General features: G+C 37.7%; 1 protein-coding gene across 2 annotated transcripts in view; it reads left to right on the forward strand.

The window, feature by feature from the left end:
* The window catches only part of slc1a7b (solute carrier family 1 member 7b), a 38,575-nt gene that overhangs the window by 4,150 nt on the left and 13,168 nt on the right, over positions 1 to 21,257 (forward strand). For both annotated transcript variants that reach the window (XM_053321797.1, XM_053321798.1), the window contains exons 2-3: positions 11,372 to 11,451; positions 17,320 to 17,535. In XM_053321797.1, coding sequence (XP_053177772.1) covers positions 11,372 to 11,451; positions 17,320 to 17,535 — 296 coding nt within the window. The remainder of the gene's footprint in view (positions 1 to 11,371; positions 11,452 to 17,319; positions 17,536 to 21,257) is intronic.

Here is a 21,257-nt window from a genome sequence, read left to right on the forward strand (position 1 = left end):
TGAAGAACTAAATTGGTATCGGTATCACTTTAAGGGTACTTAGATTGGTACTGGTATCATCATTTTAGAAACAATACCCAGCCCTAAGGATAACCCATCGCAGTCCTGCCATAGATATATACTGTATACTGTAGGTTTTGATTGTTAGTTTAGCATGAGATTTCACCATAGCACATACATTATATGTGATCATCAGTGTTTATTTTCTTTTATTTACTTTGAGATATAGAGCAACACACATTCTTGACTTAGAGAACTTATATTTCTCTTATTCTCACTACTGAATAGCAGACCATTGTCATTCATTTGTCGTGTTCATGTTCTTTCATTCCTTGTGACAAGGAGCACCAATAACAGAGCACAATGTTTACAGTGCTGAATGCTTTCCTCCTCCCCTCCACTCAAAATTGTGTTTTAGATATTGTTCCTTCAGTTTGATGCTTGAATTTCACTGTACAGAATCAGGTATGTACAGTGTTTGAGGCTAGAAGGCCCTTTTCACATTCATCTGCTGAAGAGGAAAGTCTCTCTGTTGTGTCCAACACTTTTGACCATTATCTTTAATAGAAGACTGCTGCCATGCACAACAGAGTTAAAACTTGTACAAGAGATTCCATTTTTTTCGTCCTTCAGCAACTACAATACATTTGTTTGTGCTATTATATGAATGTAGGCTGCATGAGAGTGGCAGGCATCAGCAAACCCAAACTACCTCCACTACAGTTTCTCTATAGGAGAGATTCCTTTGGGCTGCTGTTCTAATGACAGTTTGAATAGTTTAATACATCTTATATGTGTTTCAAAGAGAGAAATGTAAATTCAAGTTGAGTTTTTAAAGATATACTGGCCCAATGAGAGAAAGTGTTGGTTGTCAATTAAACTAGAGAGTGAATAAAGAGAGCAAACAGTGCTGGCAAGAATAAAGAACTTTATTTTCTGATTTTCATGGCAGTTACGTTCCAAAGCACAAGTAAACACACCAAGACTTCCACACAACCCTACAAGAAGGTGCCACATTGCTGGATTTTGTGTGAAAAAAAGTGTTTCATCAAACAGACACATCGACCTGCTGCACTTTATACATCCATGACAAAGAGACAGATAGCAGGATGGAGCAGAAGAGAGATGTAACAGCAGAAGAGAGATGTAACCTGGTCGCTACGCTACGAGTCCTCACCTCACACCAAATAATCAGAAAATATATGCAGAGTCTCTGAAGATAATACAACTTCACACATTTCTAGTGGGTCATAAGTGATGACTGAGAGGGATTACGTTTGTATGAGTCTATACATTGTTTTTTTAAGAAAGTCCTGCATAGTACATGTTTATAATAGGATACATTATTGAAGGATATGCTTTATTTATTGTTAATGCTCATAGGGAAGCTATGTGTTGTGTGAGGCTTGTTTGCAGAGTTTACATGTAGACCAAGGATACTTTGAATCCAAATTCTTCTCAGTCCAGAAGGACAAACTCTCTCTCTGCTCTTAAGGTCAGAGCACAACCATGTTCATTTGTTCCCCTCAAAATAATAAAGTGCCCACCAAGTCCCAGCGAAAAGAAAAAAACCTGTTTCCAGGTCTCTGGTTTGCTCAGTTGTCATGGAGTTAGAAAGCAATGTTTGTCAAATTTCTGTGAAGAAGTCTGAAAAGCACATTACACAGTGGAGGACTGCAGTAATGTTGGTAGCTGCATGAGTTTTGTTGTGGGGAAAAAGCAATTTAGGTCAGCATGATGTCAAACCACTATTTAAAGCATTGACAGCATTTACTGTGTGTTATTTTGTGATGTGGATAAAGCCCAGACTGAGAACAACACAATAGTACTAATAGTCCCCGAAAGATGCATTGATTCAAAAGATTGTATTCCTTTTTCAGTTGTTCCTATCAGGGGGTCACCACAGCATGCCATCCATTTCCATCTCCTCCTGTTCTCTGCATGTTCCTCTGTCATGCCAACCACCATCTCTCTTCCTTCACCATATCATAAACTTCCTTCCATCTTTTTTCCTCTTGTCTGGCAGCTCCATCTTCAGCATCCTTCTCCCAATTTAACCATCACCTCTCCTCAGCACATGTCCAAACCATCTCAATCTTGCCCAATCTTGCTAATCCATCCTCATCACTCTCAACTACAATTTTAGCATCTTCAATTCTGCCACATCCGGCTCTACCTCTCTTTCTTTTTGTGCCACCGACTCCAGATCATTCAACATAGCTGGTCTAAATGTGCCATTGTAAATCTGACCCTTTCACTCTACCATTCTGTCACTCTTGATGCTTTTCTCCATCTTGCCTGCACTCTCTTTTTCACCTCTCTCCTGTACTCCCCGTTACTTTGAACAGGTGACCCCAAGTACAAAATAGAAGTTAAGAGTGTTTTTAGCTTCTCTACTGTGACACATTTTCCAGTGCAACAGAATATTTGAGTGGTGTACAGTCACAACAGGGATTTAGATCAAATCCTAAGCATTAGACCAAGAGACACAGAGCTATACAGAGGACTGTTGGGTCCGCACACACCTCCCTCACCTACTGTCAGATCAGGAGGATAAGGGAGAGATGAATTTGAGAGACCTCATTGTTTCGGAACACACAGCCTTTCCTATCTCTCTCCATATTGCTCTGTTAGATACTACGACCCACAAACGACGAAGTGTAGATTTGACATATAACAAGATTACAACTGGATGAAAACTATTTCTCATTTCATGGGGCCTTTAAGCTCATCTACCTTCATCTCCTCTACTTCTTGCATTGTCACCGTTGTGCAGTCCTCCCTCCCATTCATGCACATGTAATCCATCTTGCCCTTACTGACTTTCATTCATCATCTCTCCAGTCCTCCCCCTCTCCAGGCTCTCCTCAACCTGCTCCCTACTCTGCCTACAGATGTAATGTCTATAGTGAGAGTTGTCTATGAACGTCATAGTCTCCTGCCTGCTCTTGCCAATCAATCTGTCTGTCACCATGGCAAACAAAACAGGGGTTCAGAGTCGATCCTTGATGTCATCCTACCTTCCATGCTGCTCTCATATCTACCCTGCACCACTCTTACATACTTCTATAGCACTTCCTCACACAATAGCACACCTCCTCTCTCAACATCCTGTCATATGTTTTATCTAGTTCCTTCTGACCTTCCCTATACTTTTCTTTCACATGATCAAAGCAAGCATCACATCTGTTGTGCTCTTTACTGACATTAATCATCACCTCTCCTCTCAACCTTGCTTCCACTACTCTATCACATAATGTCATGCTGTGGTTGAATAACTGTTTACCTCTGTAGACTGAATACCTGGATCTCTGTTTGTGGTACTGCATGGGATATATCAAGTCTGATAGAGATTTATAACACATATTACTGACTTAAGCCAGACCACCACTGACAACTGAAGACTCCTCATCCACCCTGCTCTGTAAAGCTGCACTTTAGCATAGTGGTGCTAAAGGTAACAACAATGTTAAAATGATGAAGTATGGCAGGTTGTGTTTTCCATGTTCACCATTTTAGTTTAGTTTGCTAACATTTGTTGTTAGTACTAAACACAAAGAACAGCTGAGCTCAGTGAAAATGTCATTAACTTTAATCCTACCGACTGGGTATACCAACAGAGCCCAGAGGTACACTTTTTGTCATATCTCACAGGTGCTTTATCCTATTATTACCATTTTTAATGACTTTGTTAATCAGTTCATCTTGTTTTCAGTTTCTGTTTTAATAAGTGCTTTTTAAAAATACCAATGTATTGGGGTCCTGGGGGACCACAGTTACAAGCACCCACCTATTCAGTTTTAATAGTTGGAACTATTTATCAAGGTTATGTTTGCAATCGGTCCTAATTTAAAGTATTACACACTATCCAGGATTGTGTGCCTGGGATAAAAGCTGCAATTTGTATTAAAGAAAAGTTTATATTTTTGTTTTACATGATATGCAAATTACCTGTAACTTTCCTAAAGTAATAATAATAATCAGGGTTTTTTTCCCCCCCAGATGATTCAATATATAACAAATTATATTTTGAGGTGAAATGAGTTAACATTTTGGTAAGATGGTTGTGTCTGACAGTAGTTTATTCTTTATTCAGTCTGTCATCCTTGTGTCTTGTCTGATGATGGGTTAATCAATAATCTTGTTGTAGTGGGAAAAATAAAAACATCCCATGCTGTTGATGCTAAATGAAATGTCAAAGGATCACCACAATAATTACAATTCATTGTGTATGAATATTTGTACCAAATATAATGTCAATCCATTCAGTACTGCAGTTGTTCTTGTTTTTTCCTTGAACCTGAACCAGGGTCAGGTGATAACCAAAGCCATGAGGAATTAACCTTTCTGTACAAAGGTTTATAGACCAAGTGATGCACAAAATAAATGATTGATATGACCGTCCTTGTACCCATACTGCTAGTGTGACTAACAACAAACATTACATTACATTACATTCTGCAAAAACTATGCAACATTTACTTATATTACTTATCTTCAAAAATAATTAATTCTTCCTTTTAGAAATGAAAAGTTGGTTTGAAAAGCAATAAACATATTCTTGCTTAATTTAATACAGCTTTACTTGATCTGGTGTGACCACTTACAGTAGCTTATGGTGACTAATGTTTGCTAATGTTGGCAAACCTAAGATATATATTGCTGTTACTAACATTCAGATCACTAACTTTATGATTCCCAAACTGTTGTTGTTGCACTGCATTTTATCATTTACCTGTGTGTCACTTGTAGTCAGAGTGGTCACTGTTAGCAAGCGTTATGTAGTCTCATATGAAAAACTCATAACAAAAAGTTCTATTTTAATGCGTATAGTTTTTAATTTGTAAGAGGAAAAAAAACATTTTCCCTTCTAAAGTTATGTAGGGCTAGTCTCGCTGTAAGCAAGATAAATTGATATCTTGTAACACTGATGCTGTTTTGTTATATTGTACTGTTTCATATTGTGTTACACTTGGTTGGTACAACCTGTCAAACTGCAGCTGCCCTGTTGACTGGTCCTTTAGAAACAGCTGGACTTGCCCCATGCACCACTAACACACTCACACATGCTGGCAAGTACACACCGAGCCATTCACATGAGTGCAAGATGAGCAGAGCAGAGACAAACCTCTGGTTCTCTGGTTGTATGTGAGTGCTGATCCTGCTCTTATACAGCAAACTAAGCTCTCTCTGCTTAATGCCCAACAGAAAAGCTCTTTAGCTGTCATTATGCACCCTCCTCACCCTGCAGCCCCTCAATGCACCATCCTCCCATCTCCCCTGTCATCTACCCTCACACTCACTTCCATCATCTGCATACAATACCTACTTTTTATGTTTATTAATCATAAGATAACTGGCCTTGGTGCCATGGTGGTCAGCTATGGTGGTTACCTCTTGCTCATCCCTCTTCAGCAGTGTATAGCAAATTGATCAAGGATGACAACTTGACTCTGCCTCTGATACTAATGACCTGTGACCTCACTTGGGCTTTAGCCCCTTCGATTTAGACTAGTTTCATATCCTCTCAAAGCCCAAACATTAAAAATGATATTGTTAAAAAGTAGACAGAGCATCACGCATGTTTTAAATCAATCTGACAGCTGCCGATCATACAAGAGCAGGAAGGAAAGACTTAAAGTCTGACAAAAGATAATACCTAGGATTATCACATACAAATATAAACACCATTAGCTGAACAAAATGTACAGAATATTACAGAAAGAATGGTAGGCTAAGGCTAATATTAATGCATTTTGGTGAGCTATAATTTAAGCTAAAGTTAGCTAGGAGCTAACATATGTAGTTACCCTTTCAAAATTGAAATCAAGGAACCCTGGACAAGGTTAGCAATGTGTAATATTAGCTTTCTGTCATTGATCAAAGGCTATCTGAAAAGTTAGTCTAATGTTGCTGCTGTTTTTAATTCCATGATGACTTAAAACTCAAAATGCAAAGTTTTGGACTTGACTGGGGAATTGTGAGTCTTAGGTCTGATTTCATAGACTTGAGACTTAGGCTACATCTACATTAAGCCAGCTAAATTCTACAATGCCATCTACAGCAGGCGTTACAGGTCATTTTTGCAAATACCTATATCCACACTAAAACTCCAAAATGGGTAATTCTTCTCCTACTAGTGCAGTACTCCCTCAAAACATGCCTGTTTGGAACAGGCTACTTGTCCTCTGTTTGCTACTTCAACTCATAGAAAATGAATACAGCTGATGTGAGGTATGAATGAGTATACTAACAATATTGGTGGCCTACTCTTAGAAATGTACCTGAATGCCTCCTGTTTGGTCACTTGCTGCTGATCTGTTAAATGTGCTGCTAACATAAACTTTTTGTCTAGACACATGGTCAAAGTGTCCATTTCTCTCACTTGTGTCATCCCTTGTCTCTTGCATAGACACAAGGGATGTGTCCAAATTGCACCAAATTGGACAATTCACCCACCAAGTGAGGAGTTAATTGGATGAAAAGATTGGGCATGTGCAGAGGATGGCAATGTTAGTAATTGAAGAAGAAGAAACAGTGTACTATTTGCATTCTCATGGTGGCTTTTTGACATTTTGTTTATTGCAATCAGATTACATCAGTTCAGAGAGAGATAGCTACATTTAAATCTAGTTATCATTACTAGATAAAGTAGACAAAGTTGTGTTGTGGTTCTTCTTCTTCCTCTTCCAATGAAATAACAATGTCAAAACAATGAAATGCTGTGCTACTGCCACCATCTGCTTTGTCCTTGACATGACAGCATTTCTACAAAGCTCTATTTTCCTTGTACACACTACAGTATGAGATTAAGAGACTCTAAAGTTGGGGAGAAAAACACTGTTTTAGTCTTGACTGAGGGCCATAATGGAGAAAAAAAATGCCTTTACAAATGTAGATAGTTTAGTGTGGACTCATACTTGTAACTTCCAAAACAGTGACTAAATTCGGATGAATATGCCAGCCCTCTTGTCAAGTCCAGTTCCTTCCATTATTTCATAGTCTCGTTGATGGAGGAGCAATTACTGTTTCCATAAGTGTGAGCAATCTGTGCAGGGTTGTTTTGAGCCAGCTATCTTTGAGGGTACTGAAGCCCTGTATTCTGTAGTTTGGGATATATGAGGGTTGTAGCAACCTGTTCAATTTTGGTGGACATATGGTGCTTGAAGCTGTCTGCCAGGATCATATCAGTGACTCATTTGATGTATTTTTTTAATGTTTGACTTGATTCAGCATGTCAGATTATGTGACATCAATGGCCTTTTTGTGTAAAAGTAAAACAGTGTACAGATGCCACATTTTAGACTGGGTTGTTTTACCATGTTTTTTCCAGCCAATCCAGGCACAACACTGTCTGGAAAATGTGTATTTGTAAAACCCTGACTACAAAGATATAACTTTGAAACATTTACAGATAGGTGAAAATATCTGAAATCTGTTCAACATGGTATTTTCCTGTTCCTTAATGATGTGGCATTTTGTGTCCTTCAAAATATCCAAAGAAAGACAAAAATAAAGTAACAGAAGCAAATCCAAGTGGAAAGAAACTCAGGCCCAATTAAACATGATTGCAAAATTGATTGAATTAAAATAAACTTTTCTCTGAAATGTCAAACTGAAACTCTACCAGGAAATATGTGAATGTTTTTTACTGTTTTAAATTTTATATTTTCTTGACATTTGAAAATTCTTCATTTATAATATAGACACATTAGTTATGACTCAACATTAGTCATTAAATTATGAAACACTCAAGAACTTTAATATTTCAAGCTTACAAAAACACTTACTCCCAGTGCAGCTGGGTGTAAGTGTATGAAGACACTGAAATCATTAAGGATGATTAAGCACAACACTGATTAAACACGTTTTATTAGCTTGACAGTTGTTTGTATCTTTGTACTTAAACCATTGAACGTTCAACAGTAATTCCATGAATAACATGGTTAAAAGTAATAAAAGAAAGGATTCTGACCTTTTGAGCATTCTCTTCTATTCAGTCATTGTTGATTAAAATGTTTGAACACCCACATCTTCATCTACTTTAATAGAGGGCAGAAAGAAATGACAAACAAACAAACATGAGCCCACACACCATACTGCTAATCTACTCACACTTTGGAGAATAATAAAGTGTGTATGAGTGTTTATGTGGCACTTTCAGTCACACTGTATGTAAACTGTCAGCCCATCTCCATCTGTGCACGCTCTGTTGGCAAGTGTGTGAAGAACATTTACATTTTAAAGCCAGAGATTTCCAAACACCCGCTCCTGTTGCAGATCCCTTAAAGCAAACCGTGACCACAGCGATAACTTGAGAGTAAAGAAGCTTTTTCAAAACTCTTGATATGCTGCCAAGTTCATTTTGACAGAGTGGAGATACAAAGTCTGGCTGCAGGGGATAGAGCAGCACAGCTGATAGAGAACAGCTGTCCACTGCTGCTTTGGAAAGAGGCCACCGTTAAGCCCTGTGGACACTGAGGCAAACACACAAAAACCCTGTGAGATCCTCAGATTTGTGCCAAACTGTCACACAAAACTCTTTAGCCTTGGAAAAAACATTATCAGTGTTCTATCTATGCAATTTCATGACTTCCCTCCACTTTGTAATTAGTTGTTACCTATCTATTTTGTACGTTCTTCAACCTTCTTGTGAAGTAATTTGCATCACTTGCCAAAAAAACATCACTGGTCTCTGGCAAAGCACAAAGCCTGTTGAAAAGCAGAGGGATGTGATTGAAATAAACAACAAAGTCTAAATTTCACAACAGTGACTTGTCGTCTTGCTTTGGGGATGCCTCAAAGTCAGCAGGAAGGGACAAGATGAAGATAAGAAAACTCAGCTTATCTACTATCCAGAATCAAGCATAATAGTTTTTCTTTAAGACAGCATCTCTGAGATGTTGCAGGGGTAACATTTTAGGGTCATTTTATTTAGTTTTTAATTTTATTGTTGTATACATTTGTTTTTTGTTTTTTTCTATATCACTATATTTTGAGCTTCTGTAGCAATGAATTTTCCCCACTGTGGGATCAATAAATTTATCTTTATCCTTATCCTTATATTTCTAATAGTAAAAATGTCACAAAATAACGATCTATCATACAATTTGAGTAATTACACATTTCAATGGCGTGAATCATTTCAAAGTACATTTTTTAGGGATCGCAATGTCAGTCAGACCATAATCTTCAGTCCAGACTTAAATATTTCAGCAACTATTGGATGGATAGCTATGTACAGACATTTATGCTTCTCAGAGGATTAATTCCAACAACTCTCATGATTCCCTGATTTTTCCACCACTTGCTGACCTTTTTTTCCCCTATCCATTTAAATATTGCAACATGTAAAAGATGGAATGGCATTAAATTTTGTCCAGACATCCATGTTTTTCAAATGATGATTCCTTGTCTCCTGACTTTTCCTCTAGCACCACCATCATTGACATTTTTGCGTTTTTTTGTGTGTGAAATGTGTCAGAAACTATTAGATGGATCATCATGGAATTTGGTACAAACATTAATGTCCCACTGAGAATGAATGGTCATTTTCACAATTAAGAAGTTTCCTTCTTCCCCAACCCTATGGATTGTGGGTTTTGAAAGATATTAATGTTTAGGGTTAGGGTCCAGTTTCATTATTTGGAATGTTGGATCCAGTGTTTTCAAAACTTGATCTATGTAGACCAAAGCTACAATATCTTGTCCTCTCCTGTAGCACAAAATTAGAAGACTCTGGAAGGTCTCACTGTCATAAGGCAGTGCAAAATCATTATTCAACAAGTCCTCCAAATTACATTTTTTTTCTCCCAGGAGCTAAAGAAGAGGGTTGCAAATATTGGAATTGTATTTGTCAGGTGGATAGGAATGTAATTCCAAATAAAAGAACTGTGGTGCCTTGGCAAATAAATGTAATATTGCAGCTTTAAATAATCTAAGCAAACATGTTTTTCCTTCCAGTAGAGAGTGGCAATATCAACAAGCTACAGTAAGACAGTGGTTCTCAAAGTAGGGTCTGGTGACCACCAGGGGAGAGGAATCTAGGGGGACCTTAGCAAAAAATGAGAATGATTTACTTTCACAGAATGATAGACTATTTTGGTCATGGGTTTCATGCATTTTCTTTAATAAAACATATATAAAGCAAAACTCTTATGAAATGGGGTGAAATAGTTGTGCTGTATCCCCAAAGGCTGTGTATCTAGTGCTATTTAAAAAAAAGAAAAAAGCTCCATGTTGTTGCTTTTAACAGCTTCTACCTGCATTAGTAAAACACAAGCAGCCTTAGCTGACAATCACAGTTTCTGCATAAATAAATACAGACCACTATGAAAAATATAGTAAGGAAACTGCTCTGCTGTAACTTCACAAATTAAGCATAAAAACCTTACTGTGTTATCAAGAAAATGTTGAACGATTAAGAAAGTAGTTGCTTTAACAGTGTGTATAAACTGTGTGTGTGAGTGTGCGTGTGTGTGTGTGTGTGTGTGTGTGTGCGTGTGTGTGTGTGTGTGTGTGTGCGTGTGTGTGTGTACGTGTGTGTGTGCGTGTGTGTGTGTGTGTGTGTGTGTGTGTGTTTGTGTGTTGTATTCTGTCCCTGAATAAAACTTAATTAACTTTTTCTGTAAAGTGTGTTAGTTTAAGATAAGACTTTATTGATTCTCAAAGGGAAACTCATATGTATGAGTTGCACAGAGACAGGCTGAGAGGCAAGGACAGATAAAGAACTCAATGAATTAAATAAAAAATGAAAAAGTAATAAAACATTGAAGATATTAGAGAAGTGACCTAAAAAATCTCTCTATACTGTATATTAGAATACATTAGTCTACATAAATAAATAATGTAATATGGACCATAGTGTGAATTATATATACAGCATACATTATATTAATATAGGTATGAATAAGTATATGTATACAATAGTATATATTTTTTATGCAGTTTAGATGCAGTATATGTAATGTACACACAGTATACAGTAATAACACAATATTAATAAGGGAATGCTATGATACAGTATATGATACACAAAAGCACAATAATAATACAGAATTATATGATATTGTTATACAGTGATATAAGTTATATAATGCAGTGTAAAGTACTCTTCTATTATTCTATTAGACTCATACACATCCTTGGAATGGGGTACCTTCTATTTACATGTGCACAGAGACTCTTTAAGAACTTATTCAGCTATTACAGTATCATCATTTTTAATTGTTGTTGGCATTGTTAGGATGCCCAGACATGCCTTTTTCCTCTTCATTATTTTTTAAAATAGCATAAAGATTCTATTCACCGACTCAAATGCTCTCCCTCAAAATATTTCTGACCATCCTTTCTGCTTCTTGTTTCTTGACAGGAGGTGAAATACTTCCAGTTTCCCGGAGAGCTGCTAATGAGGATGCTGAAGATGCTGATTCTCCCACTCGTTGTGTCCAGGTACTGATGTCTGTCCTCTGCACTCTGAGGGCTTTTCATTATAATCCTCACAGCTTGAACCTGGTCACCCCTTGGTTTAACAAATCAGACGTTTTCAGTGATGAATTCTATGAGACATTGTATTGTATCCACTGTTGGTGTATCTTCTGTTGGATCACAGCAAGGTGGGCTGGAAATAGTATGCTTAGAGTCAGTGAAAACAGTTTCACACGTTTTCAAGTCTGTTTTTCTTGTTGTAATCATTCCTCCTGTCCATACCTACTATCAAAAGATCCCTTACAAATGTGCTTTCAAGGTAAGTGATGGAGGACAAAATCCACAGTCCTCCTTCTGTGCAAAAATGTATTTAATTTGATCTGAAGCTAAAATGAAGCTTCAGTCCAAATGAGTCAAATCAAGTAGATATCATTCAACACTACAATCTTTTCAGTGCCAAAGTCCCTCTTTTTGTTACTATACTTCTACTACTACTTTTAGATGACTGCTTGGACACACTGTGGATTTTGTCCTCCATCTCTTCCATTGACTTTATATGAACAGGGGGAATGATTACAGCAAAGGAATTCTCTTTCACTGACTGTGGTTTTAAGACAGCCTTGAAAAATTGGGAACATTTCTAAGTCAAACATGACAAGACAGAAGATATACATATATCAGTGAATGTCCATTTTCATGCATCCAAGTATCCAAACTAATGTATTTTTATCACTAAACTGATGTAGAATGCTGCACACTATAGAGTCACCATTTCATTTAAGGCTGTTGCCTTCTGAACAAATTCTAACTGGCATGTAAATGTTTCAAATTAATTGGAATGAGGCAATGCTTTTCCCCCTGCTATGTGAAGGGCTAACAGCACTGCCTCATCATGCTCGCCAAGATGCCTCTGTGTGGACCACATTAGATTCTCTGTGAAGCGGACCATAGATTTTTAGAAAAATAAAAGCTTTGACAGTTTGCATAATTGAAGAGGGGAATCTTAATGTGTGACAGATTTCTTTAATAACAGATTTGTTAATATCCATGTACCTCTATCAGATTTATGATTATAGCTTGTGTGGATGTCTATGATTATTGTAATAAGATAGGAACCATCCTCTCATAATGAAAGTCCAACATGCAGCCCCACTTTCCTAAATGGGAAGGAATCTGGAGCTCACCACTCATCTGTGTATTTATTGAAGTCCAAATAAACCAGTGTAGTGATGCAAACCCATGTGCTTCAGAGTTATTGCTCTGAAGGAGTTTTATTTGCACCTAAAATTGAGAAAGAATCTTTACGACTAGTCAAACTCTCTCTTGCACGATTTTATTAAGAGGTCAAAAAACAACAGCAGGTTCACATAAGGCGCCTTTAAACTGCGTGACAACAGTGACTGCATGTCACAGTGTGTGAGACAGCTCTAATAAAATATGTCAGACTGAAATGAAATCAATCTGAAGCCTGCCAGAATCCGTGTGTGCCATGTATGTTTTGGAGAAACTGTGTGCACCGTTTCTGATTGACAACCAAAGATTTGGACTGACAACCAACAATTTCACCATGTTTCAGTAAAGTAAAGTAAAGTAAAGTAAAGTAAAGTAAAGTAAAGTGAAGTAAAGTAAAGTAAAGTAAATGGGCCTTTAGTAAAGATTACTCTCTTGATATGACATAATGACAACCATCTAATTCTGACTCATGAGGGTTGTAACAAAATGGGTGAGGCCTTATCCCTTACACTTTGACACATTTCTTTCCATACTTGCCATTTGTTTGTTTGGACCAGACATGTCCAAACCAATCGTTAATGGGCCGAGAGCCTGCAGGTTTTAGTTCCAACCAATCAAGAACACACGATTGGACAAATCAGTTGTCTGAAGACTGAGATGAATTGATTAAATGAGTCAAGCCAGGTGTGCTTCTGCTTGGTTGAAATGGAAAACCTGCAGCCACATGAACCCTGTGAGAGATTTTTAATTAAGCAGCCCATACATCAGTGGAGAGAGTAGACAGGAGTCAAGGATGTCTTGTGTTGAAATGTTTTATTTACTTCATCAAGGAGAAGTGAAAGAATGATCAGTACATGTTATGTTCTGATGCTCCCCTTCAATTCTAAAGTTTCTGTCCTTCAGGGGTAGACTTTAAACCACACAGATAATGCCACAGGTTGAGCCATGCCCAAATATTTGCAGATCAAACACATATACAATATACAGAATTTAGTCTACTGGTCTACAGACAATACAGTGCTTAGATGCCACTCAGGACCTTTGCCCTCCATCCAATACAATATCAATCCTCTGATGACAGTTCTCTACTCCGCTCAGGAAAACAGGCAAACACATATCTGACCTCGGCTGCTATAGCAACACTATCAGAATGCCTCCTGTTTTCCCTAAAAGGAGCAGTGTGATGTAGTGTAGCTCAAGTGACAAGGAAGGTGGTAGGTTGTTTCATTCGTTTGAATGAGTAAAAACTGATTTATTCAGTCCGGCGTAACAACAAAAAGAACACTCAAAATAAACTGGCTTAACTCAATAATAATTTGGACATGCCTGGTTTAGCCAGTATGATGTCATCATTTGTAGCATTGTTCTCACCTACTAACATAGGTTTGTTATATTTGCATCTGCATTTCTGGTTTAATCAAGACTATTAGGAAGAAGTTATATATAAGCTTATTGTGTTACTTACGATATGCACCATGCTTACAGGAGATGCAAGGAATCAGCATCCAATGATTTCCTGTATTTATACACAGGGTGACATCATCAGATCTCACTGGGTTACACTAAGCATGGGGCATTTATAGTATTTAGTTAAATCATTGGGTTAGTTGTTTCCTCTTACATTGACTTATGGTGAGGACTGTGCTCAAGATGCTCTGTGTTATTAACTGATATTGTCATATACATGTTGTCTGTATAAGACAAGGTATACCACTGAGAGAAATATAGTTGAGCCTAGACAGATTGGAGGGCCTATTTAAGGGGACAGTTGTTTGTTTAGGGAGAGCGAAAGGAAATGATCATGCTGAGTTTCTGAGTCTCCCTTCCATCTACTTCCTTGATGCTCTGGCTCAGCTACCTCATAGGGTGATCAATCATACAAAACAAATGTGCCAGCACCAATGAGAGTGTCATAATAAACTGTCAGGCATTTGTATACACTGAACCCTATTATCACAACTCTCAATTAACTGATATAGGTCTCATCATGTTGTCAGACACTATCACTCATACAACACAGCTGCTTTGAGGATAACTGTGTGTATGAATGTGTGTGCGTGTGTGTGTGTGTGTTTGTGTTTCCATTCTCTCCCTGAATGATGAATGAAAGTGGGGGATTAAGAGCATTGATCACTAACCCTGATGTGATGCCAGCCTGGCTGTGATTAAAATGTTGTCTATGTTCCAGTTGTTAGTGGTGGTTAAAAAAAAGGTTACATGCAGACATGAGTATAATGCTTCCAAATCATTCTACTTTATCTCACACATTAAAACACAATGTGAAATAGATCGTATGAATGAGAACAAACACAACGCGGTGCAGACTAAAAAAGCCAGTACCCCTGTAGAGGGTTACAGCTCTCTAACCTGCACACAATAGCATTAATTGAGGGCATTAGCAGACTGATGAGGCACCCTGTGTATAACTGAAGTGCCACAATTATTTAAAAGTTGAAATGACCTCAAGCATCAACAGGAATGTGAATGACCACAGACAAAGAGTGGTAATCATCTAGAGAGCTGCAATCAATCATAAATTAATGGATGAAAAATAGATCTTGTGATGCTCTTGAACATGTTTTCAGTGAAGTTCGTGGGATCATTGGGAGTTTGGGGAGTTTTGGGTCTTTCAATGTCATACACCTTCCCTGAGGCGACCCAGCCAATGGTTGATTAGATCATAACTCATGTTCAAGTGGGTTTCTGCCTCCCCCTCCTGTCCTGGAGGCCTTCTCAGCTGCTTCTGTGATTTTGTAGATGGCACTACTTCTCCAGACTCAAATAATACTTTCTTTTTTTCTTTTAGAGTTCTGAGGTCTTAAAGACTGTGTAAAGTGAATTCAGACATTTTCTTCTAAACACATTAAATAGGTCATAAATGTATTTCTAAAAAAGGCGTAAAAAGCATTTCAAACATTTAGATTTGAATTGTGGAGCTAGGCTTCACAAACTGTGTTTCAAGATTTCTATGTTCAGGATTTAGTGGGCAGGTCTGAAAATCGGCAGTGACTGGCATAAACCTGCCCCTGCTGCTGTAGAGGTATAAATACATTCAGCGCACACTACTACTACAGTTAGCCAGTTAGCTGAGTTAGCCACTGAGCTAGCAGCCAAGTTAGCCGCTGAGCTAGCAGCTGAGTTAGCAACAGAAAGCTCTGAGATGTAGCGTCCATGTTTCTGGCAGAGGTGGTGACTTTGATTGACAGGTGACACTTGTTAGGGGGCGGGGTTTCAGCGAACTTGGCGGGCACTCCCACAGCATTTGGGAGCAGAGAAAAAGGCTGATTTTTACACAACTTTGAAACCTAATTTCATATATTTAGCGATTTTTTTAATCATTCAAATTCGGCAGGGTGGTTAACAACACACTTTTCTGTGGTATGTCAAACTCAGAACACATATTTATTCTTACTTTACACGGACTTTAAAGAAAGATTGTTCAGTAAACCCCCTACAACCAACCTTGATAGGCATGCAGATAGCTTTCAGACTACTGACCAGTTCATCATACTTGGCTATCTTCCTCGTGTTATGCCCAGTTCATAGCTGTTTAGTATAGAAATCCTTGACAATCTTAAAAAGCTAACATTAACATTGCACATCTATTTGAGTATATACCATTCACTGGATATTCAGGTGCCACAGCATTTTTTTCCATTTATTTTAGCTTTCTGGTGTGTCTATGCTTAAACATCACACACCTCAAAGAAAAAATGATGCAAGTTACTGTCAGTTTACAACAGTTGTTGCTTTCATTACCTGAAGGTGACTGATATTGATGAGTACATCTGTTGGACTAAACCACAGACTGTAAAGAAAATATGGATGTAGTCACCCATTGGTGACATCACCTATTGGGTTTTGAACTGCGGTTTTGAAGCCTCAAGTTTAGCAATTTAAATGTTGCTATTGGAGTTGGGCATTATGGACAAAATCAAGTATCATATATATATATATATATATATATATATATATATATATAACACCTATCCCATATTACAATATCCCAAACTTGAAACTAGTGAAAATGTTTACTGGGGTAATAGATCAAGTGAAAAGTAGGGTAATTTGTTTGTAGACTTCCATACAATCTGACTTCTTTTTGGAGCCAGTGGAGTTGCTCACTGGTGTTCATTAGAACGAATGCAGGTTTAAGCCACACACATTGACTTCACTTTTCAGACTGCAGAAGTTACCCACTTTGTCTGAACTGCTTTCATTTTTCTGTCCTAAAGGTGGCGCAGAACATATCTGACAAAGATGGAGTAGACCTCGTGGGGGATATCTATTTATCTGACATCTAAAAAAGCAACAATCTAACACATTGTTGTAGATTATATGGCATTACTGTATAGGGGAAAACCATGTTTTACAAGTTAGATCAAGTTTTCAAATAAATTAAAAGATTCCATACTCCACTATAGGTTGGCAATATTATTCAAGCTCTTAGCCTTACCAAACTCTCAAAATGCATTGTTAGAAAGACGCAGAAAAGTCGACATGTTGGATATTCAAAGAACATTTTATCTGACAGCAGTAAGAAAGAAAATAACACTAAAAGATGGTTACAAAAGTATTGCTTAAGGACAGCTTGTATGTTTCCCATAACATCAACGCACCACTTACAGTTGTGTCTAACATGCATGTTTTCTCTTGCAGTTTGATGTCAGGACTGGCAGCCCTCGATGCCAAGTGCTCCAGTCGGCTTGGTCTGATCACAGTGTCTTATTACCTGTGGACCACCTTTGTGGCTGTAGTAGTGGGAATCATCATGGTCTCCATCATCCACCCGGGTGGTGCCGCCCAGAAGGAGGACTCTGAGGACAGCGGCAAACCTATCATGAGTTCTGCTGATGCTCTGCTCGACCTCATCCGGTAAGATCACCCATCTGACTATGCATATGCACTCAATGGACAACTGTTTTCTACTTCATCTACTTCAGTCCACATATGTAAAGATTACTCACTTGATAGCAATTAGTCTTCACAGCCACATGTGGCAGCAGAGGAAGTCTGTAACTGAAGATAATAGGGCTCAAGAGGACTGTAGAGAGACAGTCCCAGAAAAAGATAACATGAAAGTTTCACATTATAACGTGATACTGATCCTTTTTACTTTTCTGGCAAGGCAGATATATACTTCTACAAACAGCAGATAAAATCACTATCATGCTCATAGTTACTTCTTCTACTCTCACTGTATATCAGCTTGGAACAGGAGGAAGCTCCCTCCTTCTCTCTCCCAAACTAATAAAAGTAAATAGGTCTACTGTTTGTTTTTATGGTTACACCATTCCATCAAATTGAAATATTATCGCTGACTTGTGCGTCATTGTAGACACACTTCCCCAAAAATTCAGCCTGAAATTGCAGTGTTTTGACCCAGACCCACAATAAACTTATGGACTTTTCCTACAGTTGGTTTGTGTTTGCGTATGTTTGGGCCGGTCATTAATGCAGATCCCATACACACACACACACACACACTGTTCATAGGCCTTGTATGATAGGAATGTAAAAAGTTGTTTGTGGTTCTTTCGTTGTTCAAACCTACAATTAAGGAGAACGATCCAGTGTGCTGTATAAAACAGGACATAGCATAGAAAAATTAATAAATATATATATATCAGTGAGGTTTGAGTCAATATTATGAATACCATTCAATGCAACACAAAACATCTCAATAGTAGCATAAACTACAGAACCGATAAGGACAGTCCATCATACACGAGATACAAGAGTTTCATGAAGTCATGTGATAATGATAAAGTCAAGAAAGATCACAAATGTATATTACAGAGAAACATAGTTGTGTAAGTTTGAGGATAATGATAATTATAGTATTCTGGGGAATTGTGGGTATATGAGTTGACATAACCTATGATTGGGTGTGTATCATAGGTTTAAAGGGGTATTCCAGTGATGTAGTAATGTACTTCCATATAGTTGGGGAACTGAGATACATGAAAAAGGAATGGTCTAAATTTAAGCAGCAAAGGTTGAGATATCCTGATTTTAAGTTTCTAACATGGGTCAAGCTCCTACATTTCCCATAATACTGCTGAGTAGCCTTTTTAACCAAATCCTCTCTGCCTGGTTAACACCAGTATTTTGCATCTGGATACCACTAGCTCGTAATACAGACTCTCTGTTATAAATTTGTAGTCTACAAGCCCAAGATGAGATAAACAGGATGACCTCATCATGTGTAAACTGAATCTCGTGTGTAAAATCGGTGTAGCCCCATTTAAGGTCATTGAACAACTGGGTTTGATCACTCTCAGTATTTTCTCTTTCACAAATGAAAGCAAGATGATGTTTAGTTCGGGATTGGTTTGAGATTTTGCATTATAATCAGTCATAGTAAATAAAACCAACTGCTTGTTCCTGAGTGACCTGAAGCAGCAGCTGGAGCACAGCAGGATGTTTCCTCAAAACACAAGTGAATGGTGTTGGAAATGGATGAATAACTTACAACTTTTTGGTTTTTATACTTGAAAAAAATACCCTAAATATTCTTACTTTATTGTTACAATAATATGATTTTGTTCTCCATGGGCCTGACTCAAATGTACATTCAATATGAATATGATGGTACATCCTGTATGTGGTGTTAGAATGGTTAAATATAACAAGAATCAGTGCTTATACAGTAAGAGTAAATGGAGCTAAATTAAACAGAATATGCAAATTATTTTATGAGTAAGACACATCTTTTTTTATTCTGGTTCATATATGATGGCAGCAGAATAGTGTCAGGCATGATTGGATATAAACTCACTACTGTTACATGATCCACTTTATTCTCATGGTCACATATATTCAATTTTCAGTGAGTAATAGTAGCAGACGTCAGACATCATCCTCCCAGGATACTAGTTTTTCAGACTGTTTGGATTTGCCACAAATCCTGACAGGATTAAAAACACTGGTCATCTTGAACTATTCAGTTCCCGTCATCCAGGATGACTTCACTAAAGGCTAAAAAACATTTAATCTTCTTTAATAGGACACATTACCCGGCTTCTCAAACCGGTAAACAGGGCTTGAAAACAGGGCTGTTAACGGTCACCTGACATACATTGTATCTGTGTGGTTGTTTCATCTGAGGGTTTTATTTCATGGTGTTTGGGACTGCGGAGAGAGCCTCAGTCTCAGACCATTAATCACATAGCACAGAGCAGTGTAGGCAGGCTGAATGGATCAGCAGGTGACCGTAAGAATGCAGTCGGTTTAAACTGCGTTCATAAAAGTGTGTTTGCTAGTGTCATTATGAAGCCATGCACATAAGGGAAGGTAAGGTAAGAGAAGAGAAGATAAGATAAGATAAGATAAGATATTCCTTTATTAGTCCCACAGTGAGGACATTTACATTATTACAGCAAGTGGAAAGAAAAAATAGAAAGAACATCAATAGAAAGAATAAAGAACAATAAATAATAAGTACACAAACAATAAAACAAACAAACAAAAAATATTTTTAAAGTGAATATATTGCACAGTTGAACTGAAGTAGTAGTATATCCAAAATACTTCTATTGCATAGACATGTACATTGAAAAAAGTGCAGTTTGAGAAATAGTCCAGGTTAGGTGTGTGTGAGGTCTACTGGGAGCAGTGCTTGTTTTTCTGTCTAACAGCTGCAGGGAGGAAGGACCTCCAATATCAATATAAGTTGCAGCACTTTATATATGAATCTGTTTTACAATGTTGTGTTATAATTGGGTCAAAAGGTGATGACAGGTCTGCATTTTTAGCACTTCTTTACAAACTGTTGCTAGTCACATTTCTGAACCCTAGCAATTATTTTTAAACATGGTTTTGGGCATTTTAAGTATTCATGGTGAGGTGATATTGTAGGGAATGAAGGGAGAGAAGCGAAGAATGATATTCAAAAAAGGTCACTGGCTGTATTTGGTTGTGAATGTTTTTTTTCTGTACACTGAACATCCTTACAATGTCTTTCTTTTTATTTATTCATTTAGTTTACATGGGGATGTTAACCGCCATACATACTCTATAATGTAAATTCAATGCTTGTGACCAAAGCTTAATTTATTTTCCTTGTTTGTGCTGCTGCAACGATCCGCATGACATAAATCTTGTCATCTGCTAATGTCCATGAAGATCCCAAATGTACAACTGTGCACAGTACATGCTGACATGTTTACATACATCCTCAGTGTAGAATAAGCAGAGCAGAACACTGTCTCTGTCCATTTTTGGAGCATGTTCAAGTTTTAATGTTTGGAAAACTTCTGGATTCATAATAGATTTTTTCTGTGATTAGATTTTGTGTTCTTCACATTGTAGACCAGTGGAATGCAAAGTGACCCTGCAGTTGTTAGAAATGTTAGATCTTCCCTTTGTATTTCCTCCTCCTCCTCCTGGGTCCACTTTCTATTTACATAAGAATACATTCATTGTCACACAGAACTACCATTGGTTAAAAACAAGGCTGGTATGACCGGTTAGATTTTGGTGACTAATGTCAGCAAACCTTACACAGATGTTGCTGTGTTACTGGCATTAATGAGTCAGTTCGCTGACTTTAGAATTTACCGTTAACGTATTATCATCACTTGAGATCTCTTTTG

The sequence above is a fragment of the Scomber japonicus genome, chromosome 7 (genome assembly GCF_027409825.1).
Source record: "Scomber japonicus isolate fScoJap1 chromosome 7, fScoJap1.pri, whole genome shotgun sequence".
NCBI classification, from domain to species: Eukaryota; Metazoa; Chordata; class Actinopteri; order Scombriformes; family Scombridae; genus Scomber; species Scomber japonicus.